General features: G+C 45.8%; 1 protein-coding gene across 2 annotated transcripts in view; it reads left to right on the top strand.

Annotated features, from left to right (window-relative positions):
• Nucleotides 1–23,083, top strand: part of ASH1L (ASH1 like histone lysine methyltransferase) — a 62,710-nt gene that overhangs the window by 32,985 nt on the left and 6,642 nt on the right. Inside the window, exons 6-23 of one of the 2 annotated variants that reach the window (XM_085082432.1) lie at nucleotides 146–325; nucleotides 5,026–5,120; nucleotides 7,734–7,807; nucleotides 9,377–9,422; nucleotides 9,648–9,756; nucleotides 10,211–10,417; nucleotides 11,388–11,534; nucleotides 13,015–13,123; nucleotides 13,298–13,459; nucleotides 13,690–13,784; nucleotides 14,081–14,238; nucleotides 15,355–15,507; nucleotides 15,931–15,985; nucleotides 16,080–16,212; nucleotides 17,345–17,593; nucleotides 18,005–18,091; nucleotides 18,315–18,405; nucleotides 22,655–22,793. In XM_085082432.1, coding sequence (XP_084938558.1) covers nucleotides 146–325; nucleotides 5,026–5,120; nucleotides 7,734–7,807; nucleotides 9,377–9,422; nucleotides 9,648–9,756; nucleotides 10,211–10,417; nucleotides 11,388–11,534; nucleotides 13,015–13,123; nucleotides 13,298–13,459; nucleotides 13,690–13,784; nucleotides 14,081–14,238; nucleotides 15,355–15,507; nucleotides 15,931–15,985; nucleotides 16,080–16,212; nucleotides 17,345–17,593; nucleotides 18,005–18,091; nucleotides 18,315–18,405; nucleotides 22,655–22,793 — 2,289 coding nt within the window. Of the gene's footprint in view, nucleotides 1–145; nucleotides 326–5,025; nucleotides 5,121–7,733; nucleotides 7,808–9,376; nucleotides 9,423–9,647; nucleotides 9,757–10,210; nucleotides 10,418–11,387; nucleotides 11,535–13,014; nucleotides 13,124–13,297; nucleotides 13,460–13,689; nucleotides 13,785–14,080; nucleotides 14,239–15,354; nucleotides 15,514–15,930; nucleotides 15,986–16,079; nucleotides 16,213–17,344; nucleotides 17,594–18,004; nucleotides 18,092–18,314; nucleotides 18,406–22,654; nucleotides 22,794–23,083 lie in introns of both variants that reach the window. The other variant, XM_085082431.1, reaches the window with a different exon arrangement.

Raw genomic sequence — 23,083 nt, 5'->3', positions numbered from 1 at the left:
TGCATTTTTTTTGCAAGTAGCTGAGACATCCAGAAATTCAGAAATGTGGACTTTTTCTGGTGACCAGACTAGAGAGAGGAATAATGAAATATTGTGAGATGATCCTTATGGGAAGGTGATCTTTAATCTCTTCTTTTTCTTCCAGTTTCTCTGAGACAGTAGCTGAACCTCCCAGTCCCCATGAGGCCCTTGGGAAACCACCTGAATCTGAAACCCCTGAGCAGCCTTTGCCTCCTCTAACCCAGCGTGAGAAGAAAGCCCCTCGACCCCCAAAGAAGAAGTACCAGAAGGCTGGGCTCTACTCTGATGTGTACAAAACAACAGAGTAAGTAAAACAAAGCAAAACTGCTCTCTGATAGTCCAGTGGGAACTCTCCTTTCACCTAGAACCATAAAGAGCTGCCACTCTGCTAATGAGTAGCTGAAATAAACCATCAACTTAATTGAAGCCTGTGGAAAATTACATGCATGATAATTGTCAGAATCTGACCCAGGATGTAAAATGTAATCCCAGTCAGAAAGCAGCCTCGAGCAGTCTGAAAGTGTTTCTGATTATCAGCTTTGAAGAAGGTAACAGATTTATTTAACAGTCTTAATGGTCCTGGCAGTCCAGGTGCTGGGAGAGCTGGCTGTGTGCAGGTTCTGAGCAGGAACTGTCTGCATAGAAGGGGTCGTTAGGTTCCTGTTTTCATTGGCTGAATGGTGACAACTAGTCATCTTCTGTGTGAAAGAATTTCAGATATGCACCCAGTTCATTTCACAGTTCAGTGAAGTTCATCTCTATTTTCTCTGAGATGTTTAGGGTAAAAAAACCCAGCCTTTCATTATTTTTCCCACTGGTTGGTTTGCAGCCTGATGTCCATTAGAACATGGACACCTCCCTCTTCCCCTTCCCTTTGTAGTCACACGTTTTTACAGCCATCTGAACAAATGAGATGAAATCAGGAATTCGTCCTTCTGTTCCAACATGATCTGGCAGATTGAAAAGTGAGAAAATTTGGCACCTCCTCGGTATGTCATAGACCACTTAAAAATGTTACAGAGACCACTGGGAAACTGCCAGCACAGTTTATCAGCTACTCATGGTGTGGTCTCTTTCCATAGTAGAGTGAAGGAATCAGTGGGAGGGTCAAGCTTCTGAGGAAGAAAGAAGATCTCGGTGTGACCAAAGGGAGGTCACTTGTGTTTTTAGTAGTTTGAAAGCAGATGTGCTAAAACTTGGATGGTCTGTCACTGCTGTACACATCATGCAAGGTTCAAACCTCAGTTAGGTCTGCTGCCTTAGGAGAGGAGCTGAGAGTCTTCTCCATTTCTTTAGTGTAAAATATTTAGAACTCTAAATGTTCCTAAGTTGGAAGGGACCCACAAAGATCATGGAGTCCAACTTCTGGCCCTGCACAGTCCCAGCAATCCCACCCTGTGCCTGAGAGTGTTGTCCAAAGGCTCCTGGAGCTCTGGCAGCCTCAGGGCTATGGCCATTCCCTGGGGAGCCTGGGCAGTGCCCCAACACCCTCTGGGGGAGACCCTTTTCCTGATACCCAACCTAAACATCCCGTGACACAGCTCCAGCCATTCTCTCAGGTCCTGTCACTGTCACAGAGAGCAGAGATCGGAGCTACCCCTCCACTGCTCCTCAGGAGGAAGTTGCAAACCACTTAAAGAGGGCTGGTTTGTCTTCCCTTTGCCTGTCTGCACATCCTGACTTCTTCCCTGCCCTGATACATGGGTTTGGGATGAGCTACTTTGGGACTCTGAGGAGCTTCACCCTTCCAAGGAAGCAAATGCTTCCTCCACTGTCTGAGCTGCCCCTGCACTGTTTGCACACTGATACTGAAGCAGGGCATGGACCTGCAGGGCAAGGACAGAGCTGTGGTCATCTCTGTTTAGGAGTCTTGTGCAGCCTGAAGGGCTGATCCCACCATTCCATCGTGCTGGCACTGGCTCATTTCCTTACCAAATTCATTCAGCAGACTAAATCCACAGAGCACGTAACTTTTTGTTAATAGATTTTCTGCTGGCTTGATGTACCGTTCCCATTCTACTGCATGGTCAGATGGTTGGATATTTGGAAACAGAGTAAGAGCAGAGCAGAAGTTCATGTTGTTATCCCACTATTTACATAACTTCCTGCTGTAGGAGTTTGAAAACCTGATCTGAGTGGAGAAGGAAAAGGCAGCTCTGTGATCGTGGGGCACCCTCTAGTGCTGTCACAGTGAGTGTTGGTCCCTGTCCCCATTGCCACAGTCCCTGTGTCCTGTTAGTGAGCTGTACTCACTGGTTTTCTGTAGTTGTTTGCAGCGTTCACTGCAGACACTTGGCCTTGAAGACCATTTTCCTACTCTATGTCATCCTTCCTAAATAATTACTAAACATCATGAGGACGTGAAGTAGTGAAAATTGCACCGAGGTTTGTACAAATTACAGCATCAGTCACATCAAACTGCTGTACAACAACACAGGAGAGGTTTGGCCTGGCCTGGCCTGTGTTAGTCCACTGTTAAAAGAGATTTCAAAAGTTGATTTTAACAAGGTCTTTTAAAACTGCCTCATTTCTCTGCAGCTACGTGCAATTTGCCTCAGCAGGATTTCACTCCAGCTCACCTCAGTCTGGAAACCTTGTTAAAATACAGTGAAGAAAGCTTAGATTTTGATTCCTTGCAAATGAATTAAGAATAAAAGGAATGGTTCCTGAATCAGTCTCAGCTCTACCTCCATTTCCAACTGTAATTTGGTAGGCAGCATAGCCTGTAAAGCCTGTAACCTCCACAGGAGTGTTCCCAGTCCTTGGCTCCACTGGGAGTTACACAGATCTGGTGCTGGAGAGGAGTTCAGTGTGTGGTTGCACAAGGCTGCAGCTTTGAAAACAAGGGAAGATCTTGTGCAGGAATCTTCTCTGTATTCAGCAGTGACTTTCCTAGAGGAGTGAACTGCAAAGTTCACTTCACCAAAGAAATGTAATAATTAGTAAATTGGCAATTAATTAAAATTTTGTAGAGTGTTTAGAGAAATACAGCATTTTGGTATTCGAGTAGGATGTGAATTGCAGTTCAGCAGGTGCCTGATGTTGGCACAAGCTGATGTTGCACCAAAAGAATCAGCTGTACTTTCTCCTCACCTCTGTGGCTTATTCTTGTTCCTGTGCTGTCCCTTCCTTTGTCCCATCCTTATGTCCAGGTGGGATAATGATTGGATGGAACCCAGCCTTCCACTGTGGGGTTCCTGGAGCAGTTAACCCTGCAGTCAGACCAGCATCAAAGCCAGCTTATCCCACTTCAGATGTTTATGAAACTGTGATCTGGGAGGGAAAATGGGGCTCCACACTTCAAAAATGTAATTCCACAGAGGAGTAACCCCAGCCAACATGGCAAGAGTGTACAGACACTAGAAGCTGAAGAGGGGGAACAGAAAGAAAGGAAGGAGGGGGATGGAGAGAAGTGAAGGTACAGGGAAGACAAATGTGGTTCTGGTCTTTGTTCCTTTCTTCATTTGCCTGAGACTTTATGCTGACATTTGGAGACTAAATTTGAGCTTTAACCTCTGCAGAGTGGTACAAAATGTTCTCACCTTCTTCAAAAACATTCCCTGGCCATTGCCCTGTCACTGGGAGCCTACCCAGAGAGGCCAGTTCAGTTCTGTTGGTGGGGAATGCATCCAAATGGGTGTTTTAAATCTGTCCCTGCAGAAGCTGAACCAAACCGCTTTAGGCAGTGGATTAGAGAGGGAAGCATTTCTTACAGAATCATAGAGTCATTAAGGTTGGGAAAACCTCCCAGGATCATCAAATCCAATCTTTTATGTAGCCAGGCTTATGTTTCAGTCTGTCAGATGCTCAGGAATGTCCTCCACCAGCTCCCTGTTGTTGGTGTCCACCTGGGCAGCTGGAAGTTATCATCTCTCTGATTGTTGGTGAGATCCCACCCTGGTCTAACTGACTTGCCTGGAATCACAGAATCATGGACTGGTTTGGGTTGGAAGGGACCTTAAAGCTCATCTTTTTCCACTTTCTGCCATGGGCAGGGACACCTTCCACTATCCCAAGCCCTGTCCAACCCTGTCTAACGTGGCCTTGGACACTTCCAGGGATCCAGGGGCAGCCACAGCTTCTCTGGGCACCCTGTGCCAGGGCCTAACCTCCCTGACAGGGAAGAATTTCTTCCTAATTATTTCCAGTTGTTGATATCTGTATCTCAGAATTTGTTTTCGTCTTGCATTTTCCACTAGTTATACAATAATGTCACATTTTAACACTAGTTATACAATAATGTCACATTTTTAATGCGGTCAGCTTTTTGTTATATGTCCAGGTATTAAAATAGATCCCTTAAAAAATTTCAGTAAACTTCAATAGGCTTCTCTATATCTTAATATTTGGTATATTTAACATTTGGAAGTCTCTTCTGAATGTTGCAGGGCTGCAGTTCTAAATATAACCACATCAGATTCCATTTCCAAGGTTTGTTGTTGGCCAAAAGGAGATGTTTGTAAACACCAGGTTACAGATCTGACCCATGCAGCCATTCTGATTCCATATTCCTAGTTTTACTTCTGTAAAGAGGTGTCTCATTGCTTCTTTAACTCTGATTTCTGTTCTTTTTCTGCCTTTCCTGATGATCAACCTCCTAAAGGGCAGCGCATGAATGTTTGCTCTTAGGGAAGTGAGAGAGCAGGGCTGTACATGTGTCACAAGTCCAATTCCTCAGCAAAAACCACTAGATATGATTTATTGGTTGTCTTTTATTTGTGTAGTTTTAGTTATTACTTTTATATCACATGCTGGGCATTTCAAGTCGATGGTGTCCCACTGGGTGTTGCCTGAACAGCAGTTATGGAAAAAGCTCTGTTGTGGAATGGCTGGGATCAGTGTGTTTGACAGGCAACCTGGAAATTAGGTTTTTTGCCATTTCTATTATTATTCTCTTGACTGATACTCCAGACATTTGTGCCTTAACTAAAACAGAAAATGTGTTTCTTGCAAGTGACAGATGTTCCCTATTTGATGTTTTGCTTCTGTCCTTGTCCTCCACAGCCCCAAGAGCCGCCTGATCCAGCTGAAGAAGGAGAAGCTGGAATACACACCAGGGGAGCACGAGCATGGGCTGTTCCCAGCCCCTATCCACGTTGGTGAGTACCTCACCTGGGTCTTAATTGTTGGGAAACAAATGTGGGCAGCTGGAGGGCTGCACAGCTTCTACCTGTCTCCCTCTACTCTGGCTTTTTATCCCTTGCCAGATCACCTATGGCTTTTGGCACATGAACTTTGCCAACTCATCCCTCTGTGTTCCCCAGTTTGACTCAAGAGGCTTTTTTTAGCTTAAAACATGAACTTTGTTCTCAATTTTTTTGTGTGTCAGAAAATACCAGTCTAGTTGAAAACCTGCTTTAACTGTGATAATCCTTGGATGAAATGCAGAGCAATAGTCTCCACCTCAAAGTAAAGTTACAGCAGAATAGCCACAGACAATTCTGACCATTTGTTACATCCCAAAAGCTGAGCATGGAATGATAAATTCTCCCTTGCCCCCATCTTAATGGTGTCTGTCTTTAAACATGGATAAAAAGGTGGAAGAATTAAAAGCTTTGCTTTATCTTTGTTTTTACTTTATCCCCATTTTTAGGTCTCGGGTAGGAAAAAAATGGGATTTAGGGTTTTGCAGAACCATGGAATTTAGGGATCACATGGGATTTAGGGTTTTGCAGAACCATGGAATGGGTTGGGTTGGAAGGAACCTTAAAGTTTATCTTGTTCCATGCCCTGCCATGGCCAGGGACACTTTCCACTAGCCCAGGTTGTTCCAAGCTTTATCCAACTTGGCCTTGACCACTTCCAGGGAAGTGTCTGTGGAAAGAAGCCGTAACCTAAGTCTATCCCAGGCCCCCAGAGCTGATGGAGCTCGGGATGCTGCTCCAGGGACTGGGCTGGGGGGATGCTGTGGAACTCCCAGACTGTTTGCAGCTCATATCACTTCCCAGGATAAACCAGGATTAAGTAATTACCTGATTCTCAGGTAATTGTTTCAGCTTTTGAAATGCTGTGATTTCTTGCTGCAAGTCCTGTCATGCCAGGCGACTCTGGGAAATTCCACATTGTTCTGCAGGAATTTTTGTCCCATCAGACACAGGCTGTCATTGGCTTGTCTGCTGTAACTGAGCTGTTCTGCTCCATACACAGCTGCACAGCAAGGCAGAACAGTTGGACAGGTCTGTGTGAATCAGGAGCCACAAAACAGGTTTCAGAGATAAAGGTGGCAATTTAAATTCTCCAAAACGTGCCTTTGCTCAGCTCCTTTTTGAAAAGGGTCATAAAACCAGGTTCACCAGGTTTCTAACCCACATTGTTGGTCCTGCCCTGGAGCTGCTCCCGTTGCTCCAGGGGTGCTGGGGATTGTTTAACCCCAGAGCAGTGACCAGGACCAGGATTCTGCCAGGGGACTGCACTGGGGGGACCTTCCCTGTGCTCCAGGCCCAGTGCCAGGGCACCTGAAAGAGCCTTTTGTTTGGCCTGCTGAGGTCATAGAACTGAAAGCAAATTCCCGGCAGATTTAGCTCTTTCCTGGAACCTGCTAGGGATGAATAAGGCATTGAAAATGGAAAGTAATTTAGGGTAAATTGTAAGGAAAACATTACCATTTTTTTTTCCAGTGGCGAGGGTATGCGTGTGAATTTATATGAAGCCACAGAGCATTGCTGGAGGAACATAAAGGCACTTGTTAACAGTTAAAAAAGTTGGGGGGAAGAAAATCAGGCCTGGGCCTGACACCTCATCCAGACACTCTGCTCCCTGCAGTTTTGTGACACAGGATTCCAGCAAAATGATCAGAGAATGTTGAGTCTTGGCTAGAACTAACCAGTGTCAGCCCTTGGGTCTGGTGTGAATGATGTAATGGGTCTGTGTCCTTTAGGGGTGACAGTGAATGTTAGAATAGAGCCAAAATCTGCAGTGAAAGCAGGAACTCCTGTCTAAAACGAGTTCCAGTTATTGCTGAAAATACAGATCCCCTTGAAGCCTTTCCAAAAAATCTAGGAATGTGTTTGCCAAGTCTGAATTCATTCTTAAATCTCTTCTGGTAAAGGTCACGGGAACAGGCTGGGAGAGTATTTTCAAAACTGATTTGATTTCTTTGAGTACAATATTGTGATTTACCAGCCTGCATGGGTGGTGCTGGTCTTGTCCTGAGTGTTAAAGTGTTGGATTGTGCACAGGAAAACTCGGGAGAATGTGTCAGCTTCGAGGTTTCTCACAGAGAAGGCACAGGGCTGTGGTCAGTCCTGTCGGGTGCTGTGGTCAGTTCTGTCAGGTGTTGTGGTCAGTTCTGTCAGGTGTTGTGGTCAGTTCTGTCAGGTGCTGTGGTCAGTCCTGTCAGGGGTTGTGGTCAGTCCTGTCAGGTGTCATGGTCAGTTGTTTCAGGTGTCATGGTCAGTCCTGTGAGGTGTGGTCAGTGATGTCAGGGGTTGGCTCTGGTGAGGTCTGACCCATCTCCTTTCCTTCCCTCACTGTCCATGGAGGTCCTTCCTGACCAGGACAGGAGAGCAGGGCTCAGCTGCAGTGTCCAGGGGGCTCTTCCCTGGGCCTGTCCTGACATCCAGAACATTCTCAGAGGTTTCTGCCCCTCTCCTTTCTGCTCTCCAGCCACGAGAGGCCCTGTCCAGAGCCTGGCCAGGTGCCTGGGAGCAGCTCTGTTCTCTCAGGGACACGTGGCTGTGAGTGTGTGCCACTTACAGACCTTTTTGTTTCAGGGAAGTACCTCAGACAAAAGAGAATCGACTTCCAGCTGCCTTACGACATCCTCTGGCAGTGGAAACACAACCAGGTAGGAGATAAGAAGTCACGGGGTTGCCAAGATTGGGATCAGAAGGAAGCAGCAGCACTCAGAGAGAGCCTGTTTACACATCCAGGCTGGGGGGGATTTCTTGTTGCTGTCTCTGTGTGAGGGGAGAGAGGATTTGCATATGTATTTAATGTGGATAATTCCCATTATTCCATCTCCTGCAAAATAGCAACCCTGTGAGTTTCTGCTCTGGCAAAAGTCATTAATTTGGCTGCAGACTTTTATTTTGGCAGTGCTGCTCTGTGCAGGGAGCTGGTTTCAGACACGCCTCGGGAGAATTCGGATGTACTGCCAGCAGCACTGAGAAATTTCAGGCCTTATTTTTCTTGGATCAATCCCAGCAGAGTGGAATTTATTTTTCACTTGCAAGCTGAAATTTTCGTATTGAGGAAAGAAGAGAAGCTGTTTAACAGTCTCATTCTTTTTAAAGAGCTTTAAATATGTGCAAGCTTAAAAATAGGAATATTTCTTTCCCCCTGAGATGTTTCCACCAAGTGATTTACCACAAGATTTAAGGCTGGTGGGAGAATCTGTCCTCAGCTCTGTGGTGAGAAAGTGCTCTCAGACGTGTAACTTGAGCATGTAAATGGGCAGGACACATTCCCAGGTGTTGTGGCTCCAGCTGCACTCCAACACCCCTGGAATCTGATCCTCAGGTCAGGAACACTGGGGGCATTTCAGCCGATGACATTTTCTTGCCATGTATTGACAATGGCCTGTCTCGTCTATTCAGTATTTCAGTACAAGTAATAAATACATGGAATCTGTTTCCTTGGCATTTTCCAGCTCTCCCTGGAATACTGGAGGCCCCTGTGGAGGAGTTTCTCTGTACAGGGGTGTGGAAATGTCTGGGTTGTTCCCGTGGGCCACAAAGGTCACTGAGGGAAGGCTCTTAGGGCAGGAAATGCATGTGAAATAGGGAATAATTGGAAAATATTCCTTAAAGCTTGTGTGAAAGGCTGGAATATATGTGAAATTATGATGTAAGCTCCCCTTTCCCCTCCCATCATCTCCATCTGCAGAGGAAACTCCTCTGCAGAGAAGATGAATCTGCATTTCTCGTGGTTCCCACCTCTACTCACAGTTCTCATAGAATCCCAGAATCCTTTAGATTGGAAAAAAACCCTTAAGATCATTGAGTCACTTTGATAAATCAGCACCTTGATTTTTTTGTTTTCACTCTTTTAAGCATTGGCACATGGTGATTCCACCAAAGATGGTTTCTCCAAAGTAGGTATAAATAATTCCTCTTCTTCTAAGCCTTGTTCAGAGGAGCCTGTCCTCAGGACAGCTGTTTCCAACACTGCTCTGGGCAGACAGAATAAATAATGTGAACAAGCTGCTCCACTGTCTCACTAAGCCCAGATTCTACTTATTCAGGTCCTTTTTGTGACCTATTTGCTAATGCAGTCTGAGCCTAGAGAAGAGACCACAGATTTCTAGTAATGATTACAGAACTGTTCCCTATGTACAGAACATAATTTCCCTGATCCTTTTGAATAACAGATGCACTTATGCAATGTATTAAAATTTTCTTTCTCTTCCTTTTAGTTGTATAAAAAGCCAGATGTCCCACTTTATAAAAAAATCCGTTCCAGTAAGTAAAATCTTATTTCTAAACTGTGGTAACTGTGGAATTTTCATGTGGCACCCTCCTTTCTGTCCTGCTCTTTGTCCTACCAAAGACACTTCCACCTGCTTTTTTTTTCTTTTTCTAATTGGAATGAAAATACTGTAGATAAACAATTGTATTTTTTCACCTGAAAAGAATTCTTTTTCCTGTTTGGGTTTGTTTTCTCTCTATTTTTTTTTTCCTCCCCAGATGTCTATGTGGATGTCAAACCTCTCTCTGGCTACGAGGCCACCACCTGCAATTGTAAGAAACCAGAGGATGACAGTGGGAAGGGCTGTGTGGAGGATTGTCTGAACAGGTTAGCAATGCATTGTTTCACATCAGCTCATCATTTGTTATTATTGATTTTTTTAGTATATATTGATTTATTACTGATTCATATATATAGTATATATAATGTTGATTTGTATATTGACTTATGCATTGATTTTATATATTGATATATTATTGATTTTTGTATATTCTATGTATTGTATATGTGTTGATTTATATTTTGATTTATATCTTGATTTATCTATTGATTTAGGATTGATTTTTATATATTCTCTATATTCTATATATACTGATTTATATATTGATTTCATATACTGATTTATGATTGATTTTATATATTATATATCATATGTATGTGTTGTTTTATGTATTTATTTCTACCTTGATTTCATATATTGATTTATGATTGATTTTCCTTGTATGACAGATCCCAAAGTGGGCTCTTCCCCTCCCTTTACCTTCTGTGTTGTCTCTTTCAGGATGATCTTTGCAGAATGTTCCCCCAACACCTGTCCCTGTGGGGAGCAGTGCTGCAACCAGCGCATCCAGAGGCACGAGTGGGTGCAGTGCCTGGAGAGGTTCCGGGCCGAGGAGAAAGGATGGGGTATCCGTACCAAAGAGCCCCTGAAAGCAGGACAGTTTATCATTGAATATCTGGGAGAAGTTGTTAGTGAGCAAGAATTCAGGTAGAAATATTTATTTGCTGCTTTAGCATGGAAGGCTCGTAAATGACTTTTAGCGTCTGTGGTCGTGGTTGGGATATCATCAGGCAGGAGCAAAGGGGAGGATGAGGGGAGAAAGGGATGCTGTTCTGGTCCCAGCCAGCAGAAGGAAGGCTTAGAATTCTGGTTTTTTTATTAACCCAAGTTTTTCTCAGTCCAGTGTAGAGGGGTGATTAATGTTTGAAATGCATCATCTGCCTCATCTGCCCTGTAAATGCAAAATGCCACAAGTGACTGAATCTGAAATGAGAACTGTGCAAGATTTGGACTGCACCAGGTAGAACTGAGGGGCAGAGTGGGGCTGGAAGGGACTTGGGCTTTTGCAGAAAGTGTGAAGGAAAAAACAAGTGAGAGCATTGATAACCAATGACAGAAAGAAATTGTCTTGTTAACTCTGTGGCATCGTGGGACATTTGAGGTTGGAGGGACTTGCTGCTCTCAGAGCTCCACCAGAAGGCAGCTGCATTCTCCTCATACAGAGATAACCACTGACACTGACTGCTGTCCCTGTGCTCTTGGGATCCATGGATGTGATTCCAGAAACTGTCCAGTCCCCAGGCGGAAGCTGGTGTTGTACACATGCAAACATAGACACCCCAAGGAATGTATACTTGCATTTTCTCTTCCATACACAGGTTACCAGCATGAAATGTGTACAAATAATCTGCAGAACCCAAAAGGGAGCATTCCAGAAGAGCAAATTTCTAAATTCTAACCCAAGCTCTGTCAGTGGCCTTGACTTATAAAAATAGGTACAATAATGGTTTTCCTCCATCTCTAGGTGTGCGGTTCTATAAAATATAGAATAAAATATAAAAGATTATCATTGCTATTTCTTCCAAACCCTCTCTGAGAGATGCTCTTACTGTGTCACTCCCTGTGTGCTGTGTGGGGACAAGCAGAGTCACGAGGCATTCCCTGTGTTGCTCCACAGGAACCGGATGATTGAGCAGTACCACAACCACAGTGACCATTACTGCCTGAACCTGGACAGTGGCATGGTCATCGACAGCTACCGCATGGGCAACGAGGCTCGCTTCATCAACCACAGCTGCAACCCCAACTGTGAGATGCAGAAATGGTGAGGAGAGGGGATTCTGCTCCCTGGAAGACCGCTGTACCCAGAGAGAGAGATAACCAGATCATCTGAGGGAGTTAGATCTAAAAATAGGAAGGAGAATCAAGCTGTAAATGATCCTTACACGGTGCTCACATTGCACGAGAGAAGTTGTGTAGTTGGCATGTGCTGGGTGCTTTGGTTTGAGGATCCAAGTTTGCTGGCAAGACAGATCCAGAATTGCTGGTCACGCTGGGATGTTTCCCTCCTAGCGTTGCTGGTTTTCACACTCCTAACCTGCTGCAAAGGCTGAGGCCTGGGTGATACTCTAAAATCATCTGTGTGTACATACCCTTTCTTTTTGACAACTCAAATGTTTTTTTAAAGCAGGGAAAGAGGGAAATAGTCTGATTCCAGCACACCCTGTGTCGTGCCAGCACTTGGTGAGGTCCAAACTAGGAGGAAGTACTGCTGAGGGATTTGTAATGAACAATTTGCAGGGAAATACAGATGGTTGAACAGGAATCACTGTGGGGACAGTACAGTACAGTAGCTTGTGGTTCTCAGATAATTCTAGATTTAAGCAGTAGCAAAGTTTTAAATTTGAAAATCCAACACAAAATAAAAGAATTGAAGAGGCAGAGGGAGAGGATTAAGCCCCTCTGCCCTGCTCAGGTGAGACCCTACCTGCAGAGCTGCCTCCAGTCTGGGCTCCCAACGCAGGAAGGATGTGGAGCTGTTGTAGTGAGTCTGGAGGAGACACCAGACTAGAGGGATGGGGCAGCTCTGCTGTGAGGAAGGGCTGAGAGAATTTGGATTGTTCAGCCTGGAAACAAAGAGCTCCAGGTGACCTAATTGTGTCCTTCCAGTACCTGAAGGAGCTGCAGGAAAGATGGAGAGAGACTACTTAAAAGGGCCTGGAGTGACAGGACAGGGGGGAATGGCTTCAAACTGACAGAGGGCACGGTTAGATGGGATACTGCAGAGGAATTGTTCCCTGTGAGGGTGGTGAGGCCCTGGCACAGGGTGCCCAGAGAAGCTGTGGCTGTCCCATTCCTGGAAGTGTCCAGGGTGGGTTGGACAGGGCTTGGAGCAAGCTGGGATAGTGGAAATGATAGGGGCTGGGGCAAGAGGAGCTTTAAAGTCCCTTCCAACCTAAGCTAGTCTGGCTCTGATTTTGAGATGAGGTGTGATGTCCAGTGTAAGCTCTTGACCTGGAAGCAGGACGTGAGTGTTGCAGTGGATAAGTTGATCTGTCACAACAGCCAGGACAATTTCTAGCTTCTCTGTCTGAAGCACAACTTCCTGCTCTGTAAATGTGGTGTTCACTTTTTGGCTTTCAAAGTTTCTTGTAAGAGATAAACAAGGGATCTGTGCAAGGGAAAAACAAGCGTAACCCAGGGCACAGCAGAGGTGTTACTGCCTGTCTCTAACACTTCCATGCTGCGGAGAAAGATGATTTTATGTTGAATTTTTGGGGTATTGGATTGTATTTTCCCTGCAGGTCTGTGAACGGTGTGTATCGGATCGGGCTGTATGCACTCAAGGACATGCCTGCTGGGACTGAGCTCACCTATGACTACAACTTCCACTCATTTAATGTTGAAAAACAGGTAAAGATTCCCCTGTGAAACCTTGAAAAGCCTCACCAAGGACTAACAGTTCTGTAAAGTGTAAAAATTAACAAAACCTGTCATGTTGTATTTGGCAGAAAAGGCTCTTTGTATGGCTGAGAGAGAATCTAAATGTTTTGTGGGTTATTTTGTTTGGTTTTTTTTTCCTTAAAGCAACTCTGCAAATGTGGCTTTGACAAATGCAGAGGAATAATTGGGGGTAAAAGTCAGCGCATGAATGGACTCTCAAGCAAAAGCAACCAGCCTGTGAGCACCCACAGAAGACCTGGGAGGTCGAAAGAGAAGAGGAAGTCAAAGCACAAACTAAAGAAGCGAGTAAGTAGGAAAGACAGGTTTTGGGTGGGTAAGGGTTAATGGGAAATCAGCCTGTGCCATCAGACCAAAAACTGGTGTATTTGTAAATTTTAAACTTGAATCAGCTACACAAACTTTAAACAGAAATACGGCAGAGAAATACTTCAGCTTCTGTCTCAGGGACTGCTTTGGCAGCTTTGCCGAGTTCTTGGCACAGTTTTTCCTGTCTATCAGAACAATCTGTTTTCCAGAGGGGCCACATCCCTGAGGAGCCCAGTGAAAGTGTGAACGCCCCGACCAGGCTGACACCTCAGCTGCAGATGAAGCCCATGTCTAACAGGGAAAGGTAAGGGGTGATTTCAGGGGGATTTGCCTCAGGAATGGAGTGCTGTGCAAATGTTGACTTGTTTTCCTAAAAGATGGGGCTTTTCCTAAAAGATGTTTTCCTAAAAGATGGCTCAGAAATCCTGAGATTTTTGAGGATGCAGTTTTTAGTTCTCCTTTACCCAGTCAGGCTGGAGTGCCTCTCCACTGAGGAGGGAAGGCACAGGGTGTACCTCTGAATATCCAGCTTTTTGCCCGCATTAAAGAATTAATTTCTCAGTAAAAAGCTATTGTTGAATACCTTCCTCATTCCTGCAGGAATTTCGTGCTAAAACACCACGTGTTTTTGGTACGGAACTGGGAAAAGATCCGACAGAAGCAAGAGGAAGTGAAGCACGTCAGTGACAACATCCACAGCTCGTCGCTGTACACCCGCTGGAACGGGATCTGCCGGGACGACGGCAACATCAAATCAGGTGAGGCCACTCAGCCTCCTCGGTGCTGTTTCCTGTGACATGGAGAGTTCAGCTCTGTGTAAATCCAGTGTAGAGTTGCTACAAGATCCATACACCTTTTGTGAGACATGCAGGGGCTGCTGCACAGGTAAAAGCTCACAGGAGTCTCGCAAGTCCTGGGAGAAGTTGTCACATCTGGTGTGTCACCAAGAGTGGTTTGTCAGAGGAGGAGGAGGAGGAGCAGAATGTCATTTAACATCATGGCACTCAGTGCAATGGTCTGATTTGCCAGGTGGTGATCAGTCACAGGTTGGAGTCTGTGATCTTGGAGGTCTTTTCCAACCTCAGTGGTTCTAGGATATTATTCTGTGATACTGGGAAGGAATTCATGGCTGTGAGGGTGGGGAGGCACAGGGTGCCCAGAGAAGCTGTGGCTGCCCCTGGATCCCTGGCAGTGTCCAAGGCTAGGTTGGACAGGGCTTGGAGCAACCTGGGATAGTGGAAATGTCCCTCCCCATGGGGACCCTTCAACCCCAAACCATTCCATGACTCTGTGATTCCATGATCTTCCATGGCTGGATCCTGATGGAGAAGGGCTGTGTCCTGCTCTCTCTATCCGTACACTGGAAACAGTTGTGCTGGCTGTGAAAATTGTAATTTATCCGCATAGTTTGATGCCTTTCAGGCCTTTAAAGAACAGAGGGTTTTGGCATGCAGTCACTTGTGGGAATGGGACAAAATATGACTTCCAGGGAAAAGTCATTACTCCTATTCCCAAAATAGCCCTGTTAGTGGGACCATCATCCTCACAGCCGGGCAGGATTTGGCTCCCAGTGTCAGGTGCAGGAAAAGCTGGGCAGTATTTGGGGTGGATTCAATGACATATTTTATCTGCTTCAGCAACATTAAATAATACTCCAATAACCAACTGATCCATTTAAGATGAGCTGTTGAGAACTGACAAGGGAATAGGGAGCTGAAGCCTTGGATGTTACAGCAGCTTAGAAAACATCTTCATTTTGCAATTGGTGGTGGAGCTGCTGCATGAGAGAAGATGCCGTAATTTGATCTCTTAACAAGTTTCTTGTTTAGAAAGGAATTCCTTGTTTGAGGTGGTTCTCTTCTGCCCTCTCTCAGATGTGTTCATGACCCAGTTCTCAGCCCTGCAGACGTCGCGCTCGGTGAGGACGCGGCGCTTGGCTGCGGCTGAGGAGAACCTCGAGGTGGCTCGTGCCGCCCGCCTGGCTCAGATCTTCAAGGAGATATGTGACAGCATCATATCCTACAAAGGTGAAGGTGATTCTTTTAAAAAAATCTCCGTGGGGATGCTTCCAGCCTTTGGAAATGGACTCCATGAAGAGAAGATGCTAGAAAAAGATGGGATGTTGAAGAACTCCTATTTTTTTTAATTTCTCCCCTTACCAGTAATCACTTCACTTTCACCTCATCCCCCTCCTTTACCACCAGAACCTGCAGATGTTGCTGTCCTTGGAAACTGATTTTTCAAAATTCCAGAAAAAATCAGAAACTGTCCTTCATTGTGCTACCTGTGCTCCAGTTAGAGCCGCCAACATCTAGAAATGCAGAAGCATTTCAATTCCCCATGGCTCAGATGGCAGAAAAGCCTAATTTTAACCCAGATTGAATGTTGTTAGTTACTTTTCTTTGGAAGTTTTACCCCAGTGATGTCACTAAGCTTTGTTCCTGTTGCAGATTCCTCCAGGCAAGCGCTGGCAGCTCCTCTCCTGAACCTGCCCCCAAAGAAAAAGTAAGTGCTGCTTTCCCAGAGCTGCTTTCTGTGATGGATTTGCCCAGTGGGAATTGCTGGTGAACCTGACATTGTGCCAACATTCCTGTTGTAGAAATGCAGACTATTATGAGAAGATCTCTGACCCCTTGGACCTCGCCACAATTGAGAAGCAGATCCTGACTGGCTACTACAAAACTGTGGAAGCTTTTGATGGGGACATGCTGAAGGTCTTCAGGAATGCAGAGGTGAGGCTCTCTCTGACCTGAGCACTGCTGCACTGGCAGCAGGGATGTGCCCTCCTTTAATGCTCTTACAGTAATAAAAGAAGAAATTTATTTTGGAGGAAGAGAATTTGAGCTGGGCCATTCCTGATGAGCCCTCAGTAGCAAATCATGAGCTATTTGACTGCCTTAGTTCAGAGAGAAGGTCAAGGACATGCATGGATAGCTGACCTAAGGAAATTCCAGCTCCTTTTGGAAGGGATACCCTGTTTTTCAGGATCAGATGTCATACAAACACAGAGGAAAGGTTTGGGTTGGAAGGGACCTAAAAGTTCATCCTGTTCTACCCCCTGCCATGGGCAGGGGCATCTTCCATTATTCCAGGTTGCTCCAAGCCCTGTGCAATCTGGCCTGGGACACTTCCGGGGATCCAGGGGCAGCCACAGCTTTTCTGGGCACCTTGGGCCAGGGCCTCACCATTCTCACAGCCAAGAATTTCTCCTATGTATCTAACCTAAAGTTACCCTCTGTCAGTTTGAAGCCATTCCCCCTTGTCCTGTCACTCCAGCTCCTGATGAACAGTCCTTCTTCAGCTTCCCTGGAGCCTCTTCAGATCCTGGAAGGTGCCACACAACCTTCTCTTCTCCAGGCTGAACATTCCCAGCTCTCCCAGCCTGGCTCCATAGGGAAGGAGTTCCAGTCCCCTGAGCAGCTTCATGGCCTCCTCTGGGCTTGCTTCAAGAGTTCCACATCCTTCTTACACTGGGGGTCCCAGAACTGGACACTACACTCCAAGTGGAGTCTCAGGAGGGCAGAATCCCTGAATTCCCTCCCTGGAGCTGCTGCCCACGTCCCTTTGGATGCAGCCTTGCACACGGGTGGTTTCTGGGCTGTGAACACGCATGGCTGGGGCATGTTTGAGTTCTTGGTCACCCATGACTCCAAGTCCTTCTCCCAGGGATGCTCTCAGTCCCTTCCCTGCCCATGTCACATCCCTGGACCTGCTGCTCAGAGTCAGGAGAGAGATGGGAGAGGTGCTCCCCACGTTTGGGGCTGCAGCTGTAGGGAAAACCCTTCCTAGGCACACGGACAGGAGCTAAACAGGACGGGACTTGGAAATAAAGCACTTTTCGGGGTTTTTTTTGGATTTTTCCAGAAATACTACGGCAGGAAGTCCCCGACGGGGCGGGACGTGTGCCGGCTGCGCAAGGCTTACTACAACGCGCGGCACGAGGCGTCAGCGCAGATCGATGAGATCGTGGGGGAGACGGCAAGCGAGGCTGACAGCAGCGAGACCTCAGTGTGCGACAAGGACAACGGGCACGAGAAGGACGAGGATGTCATCCGCTGCATCTGCGGCCTCTACAAGGACGAGGGGCTCATGATCCAGTGTGAAAAGTGCATGGTGAGCAGGGGGAAGCCAAGGGGAGCCTGCTTGCTTTTCTTCTTCTCCCACTGCAGTTCAGCAGCAGTGTCCATGTGCTTGGTAGCATTAATTAACTCTTCAGCCCTTCATTTCCTCTCCTCAAGAGGAGAGATTGTCTTCACAGAGAAAATGCGACTGGCATTGAGTAGAGGAGCTGAAACTGCCACAGCTCCTGCCCTTGGGAGGGGAATTAATTTAAAAATTTTGGGCTTTTACTGTTGCATGGGGATCTTCTCTGTTTGCTGATGTGTGTGAAATAGTTGATAGAAAATCTTGAATTTCTTTTGTGAAGCTTATTTTCTTGCTCTCCTTAATATTTTTTGAGAAAATGCAATTTGCAGCTATAATCTGTCCCAGGACTTCCTGACTGGGCTGTGCCTGTTTTTCCAGGTCTGGCAGCACTGTGACTGCATGGGTGTGAATTCAGATGTTGAACACTACCTGTGTGAGCAGTGTGAACCTCGAGCTGTGAACAGGGTAAAACAAAACTCTCCTTCCTTGTTACACTTATAAACTAAAGCAGCTCTTTAGGCTTTTTGTATTTAGAATTTGTATCTTTGGGAATTGGTGAAGCTTCCTTGACTTAGCTTCAGTTCCATGAGGGGTCAGTTTCTCTCTGCATATTTCCAGAAGGGTGTCAGCCCAATTTTGGACTGATCATGGTGGGCAGCTCAGGATTCCCTTTTTTGTTTCCCTGCAGGAGGTTCCCATGATCCCTCGCCCCCACTATGCCCAGCCTGGCTGTGTTTATTACATCTGCCTGCTGAGGGATGACCTGCTGCTCCGCCAAGGTATGTGTTGGTTCTGGGGCCTGCTGGGGTTCCATCAGATAACTGTGCAGGCATTTCTGGCATTATCCTGTCAAAAACACTTTCATTTTTCACAAGTAGATGCTGTTCTCTCTCTGATGCTGGGAGTGATACTCAGTAAGAGTTCTCACAGGCTGCTGATGAAGAAATGTTAATTAGCACAGCCAGGGCTGTCCTGGCCAGGGGAGGATGAGGCTGAGCCAACTGCTGGTAGTTAACATTTAGAATTAAAGACCAAGAAGGCTGTTGGACCTCCAGTATTTTAGTGCAGAATAGTGATTAAAACATCGAGCTCATTTCTTTTGTGTTCCCTAAAGCTTATCTCTCTGGACAGTGCACTGAATTCCTGAATCTCTCCAAGACAGCTGCTAAAGCCATACAATTCAGTGAACTTACTATTAATTTTAATTTCATCCTACAGATACACACAAGGTTAGAAAGAACCCTTTATCATTATTAGGGAACTGCTCTTGAATGAGTAAAACCAGTCAATGTGTTTGCTAGAGGGAAGGGGAGAGCCTTCAGGAAAGTGGGGAATTAAAAAAAGGTCAAAGAACAGCATATTCTTCATCCCATCTGCAGGATTCTGGAATTTTCATTCAGTCCTTCTTGCTGGTTGTTGCTTATGCATTGTCTGTCCTGTCTAGAGTTCAGTATTTGGGTTTCTCATGTCTTTTTTTGCTGGAGAGTAACTCCCTTTGAGGGCTGTATCAGAACTTCCTTTGACATCCTCTGTTGGAATAGATAATCTTTTATTTGGGGTTTAGGACATCTTTCAGGTATTCAGAGCATTAAGTTAATTTCTGTCACAATGTGTTATGTTTTACTTATGGGCCTCTGATCTGATCTTGGTGACCTTAATTAGAGAAATGCCCTTTAAAGAGAGAAATGTCCCTGTGTGGCTGAGCTGCATGTGCCATCAGCAGGGGACAGAGGAGACCAGACTGCCACTCTGGGGCACTAAATGCCTCTGCAGGCACAGGGAGTAGATGAAGCAAGTTGTACCAGCAGAAGGTGCTGGAACAGAGCATGCAGCTCCAGTAGGAAAAGGGGAAATCTGTGGGTTTTTTGCTGGTCTTGAATTCTCCACCCAGAGTCCTCAGGCACGGCCTCTGCTGTGCTGTGGGTGTATCAGGCAACTTGGACAGTGGGAGAAACAGCTTTTTACTCCCTCTGGTGTCTAAAAGGCCTTGTAATTCCACATTCTGAGGCAAAATCGTGGCCTGCAGCCCTGCAGTCTGTGTGTAGATTTACATTTTCCTGGCAGTTGTGTGTTGGGAAGAGGCTGAGGTTGCCACAGAGGCTGGAAGTGCAGTGGAGCACAGTGCCTGCCCTGGGGAGCTGCACCCTGAACAGCAGTTCCAAGCTTGAGAGCTGATGTTTTGGAGGAACAAGGCTGAAAATCTTCCAGCTGTGTGAATGTTCACACTGTGCTCTGATCAAATCCCTCTTGTTCAGAGGGATCTCAGGGAGGGTCCTTCAGTTAGTGCTTGGAGAATTTGTTTCTTAATTTCTTGGCAATTCTACTGGAGTTTAAGTGTCACACCACTGACAAGCTTCCTCTGCAAAAATTCCCTAATAACCTAAACCCAGCAGATGATCCAAATAAAATAGATCTGATCCATCACATCCCATGGAGTGAATATGGAATTCCACCTTGGATAGGAATTGATAAACAGGAGTCAGAATGGATCCTGGAAAACCCACGTAGCCAGAACCTGTAACACATCATCATCCCTGATGCACCAACAACAGCTGCCTTTTTTTTCCTTGGAAACTTCCTTTTTGGGACAGAGAGGCAGCTGGAACATCTGGATAAATGAATTGAAATCACATTTCCTGATCTTTAGAGCAAGAGAGCATCTGTCTGCATCTCCTTCTGAATGCTCCTTTTTCTGTCAGGCACAAGGAGAGCTGGGGTTGCTTTCTTCTCATGGAAGAGGCAGGGAAGAGTTGAAAGTAGCTCATTTGGAATTAGGTGGTTTGAAATGAAATTATTTTATTTACATTCTGCTTGGGGCCAGCAGCTCCTCTCAGCTCCTCTCCTTGTTTTCTCTGAGTCTTTTAAGGAATCCATCTCCCCAATTTCTTTTAAGGTTACCTTAAAAATTGTAAAGGGAAGCTTCAGTTCTTTTAGTGTGTTTTAGTTTTAGTTCCAGTAGTGAGAATTCACCAAGATGTGTGGTGTGGTCAGCATGTTGGAGGGAAGGGATGGATCCAGAAGAAGCTGGACAGGCTGGAGAGGTGGAACCATGTCAGTCTCATGGAGTTCGACAAAGCCAAATGCAGAGTCCCAAGCTGGGAATATTCAGCCCGGAGAAGAGAAGGTTGTGTTGAGACCTCACAGCACCTTCCAGGATCTGAAGAGGCTCCAGGGAAGCTGAAGAAGGACTGTTCATCAGGAACTGGAGTGACAGGACAAGGGGGAATGGCTTCAAGCTGACAGAGGGGAGATTGAGGTTGGATATATGGGAGAAATTTCTACATATAGGGAGTCCTTAGGAGCAGCTTTTAAACTTAGACAAGTTTGATAAATGAGATTATATTAATGGAATTACTTGTGCTTCACTTTAATCCTGAATCTGGTCATAGTAAAACTGGGGTGTTGATGACCCTGGGGCCATGTTTTCCTCAGTGGTTCCCTGGCATCTTTTTCCCAAACTGTGAAACCTGATAATTAATAACAGCAATATCCGTGGAAGGCAAACAGCCCTAACTACAAATAGGGAAAAAAAGAGAAGAAACCCAGGAGTCATTGCAATTTAATGGAAGCATGAGAAAAATGTTCTGCATGAGTCAAAAAAGCAAATGGAGTATCAGTAATTGTTATGCATAAAAGAGCAGAGTGATTGTGCCATTCTGTAACCTCCTGGGGTGTCTGTGGCCTGCCTGCCCTGTGCTGCTCTGACATCCCTTTGCACAGAGGATCTCACTACCTGTAAAAACAAGGATAACAAGGATTATCCGATCTGGATCATCTTTTCTGTAGACAGAGTCTGCCCAGGTGATTTGAAGGGTGAATGATGAAGGTCTGTGAAATGTGGCACAGGAAGTTGCAACGATGCAGAAATTTGGGAACAAACAGAAATTAGCTGGCAGCAGTTAAATTCTAGGAAGATTTGCATTGCCACAGGAGGGTGGAGAGGTCAGAGTACAAATGCTTCCAAAAAAGATTAGACAAATTCTTGGAGGAAGGATTAATCCCCAGAGGTCCAGCTGTATCCTTTGGCTCTGAAAGTCCATAAACAGCAGAAAGGCAGCTGGGCAGGGACAGCATGGGGGGGCTTTTCCTTGGCTTGCCTGTTCTGTGCTTTCTCCTCCTGAGCAGCTGCTGCTGCCCATTTCTCACAGAAATGTTCCACAGAACATTCTGCTGTGTGACCTCTGGTCCTACCCAGGGCAGGTTTTATGACTTGGGACCTCCCAGGTTTTTGTTCATTGTGAGGTAAATTAGAGAAGAGGTGGAATCTCTTCCCATCCCTGGAAGTGTTTTATGCCAGGCAGGATGGAACTCTCAGTAGTCTGGTCTAGTAGAAGGTGTCCCTGTCTATGGCAGGGGATGGGACTGAATGGTCTTTAAGATCCTTTTCAATGCATATCATTCTGGGATTCTGTGATTTCACAGGTCAGAGCAGAGAAATTGAAGAGTAAATTCACTCATGGGACAGAATTAATAAATTTAGGTTTAGGGATTGCGCTTGGGAAAAAGTTTTTGAATTGCCAACAGTGCCAGTTTGTTCAGTCCTTTTTGCATTCTCTTTGCCTTTCCTGAGCTCTATATCTCATTGGAATTCTGCTGGAATAATCAAACGCTTGGGGCTTCTCAAGCCAGGATTTATTTTCTTAATAGTAATCTCTCCAAGTCTCTTCTCTCTCAAAGATTTATTCTTCATACATTGCAGCCATCACTAAGTCCTACACCTTTTCCTAATCACGACTGACTTTGTTACACATCCTGTGCCCTGTCATGATTTTGATTCCTTGCAGGTTGGGCAGTTTGTTTTCAGTCTGGGCATGGAAAGTTATAGGTAGTTTTTCTGAAAAGCTGCTGTGAAAAACATCTCGGGGACCTTTGTTGCTGTGGCAGGTTCTGCAGTGGGTTTGTGTCATTCCTTACAACCCAACATTAGGTCTCTCTGTTGTGGTAGCCTTAATGATGATTTGCTCCTCTGGTTCTGGTGTGCTGGGCTCAGGCCAGGCTCTTCAGAGGTGTATTTTGTGCCCCTTGCAGGTGACTGTGTTTACCTGATGAGAGACAGCCGCAGGACCCCCGATGGACACCCTGTGCGGCAGTCCTACCGGCTGCTGTCCCACATCAACCGCGACAAACTCGACATCTTCCGCATCGAGAAACTCTGGAAAAATGAGAAGTATGTTCAGGACATCCTTTGAGTTTGAAAAATCCCATGGGCCTACCTGTGCAAGCACAGGAATTTCATGGAAGTCTTGTCATGGCTTAAAATGCAGGAGTGGGCACTGTCCAGGTGCAGAGGTTGGGGAATTCCCAGCTGGAGCTTGTGCTCCACAACTGCACAGTGGAAACACGTGAGGTTGGAGGTTTAAGCAAAGGATCAGGGATAGAAACTGATGGATTTTCTCAGTGTTGGAACATACTGTGGGTACACAGTGAAGGCTGTGAGGTGGTTCAGTGCTGTGCCCT

This window comes from Lichenostomus cassidix, chromosome 25 (genome assembly GCF_008360975.1).
Source record: "Lichenostomus cassidix isolate B80296 chromosome 25, HeHo_3.0, whole genome shotgun sequence".
Taxonomy (NCBI): Eukaryota; Metazoa; Chordata; class Aves; order Passeriformes; family Meliphagidae; genus Lichenostomus; species Lichenostomus cassidix.
This window is presented reverse-complemented; position numbering and strand designations above follow the sequence as displayed.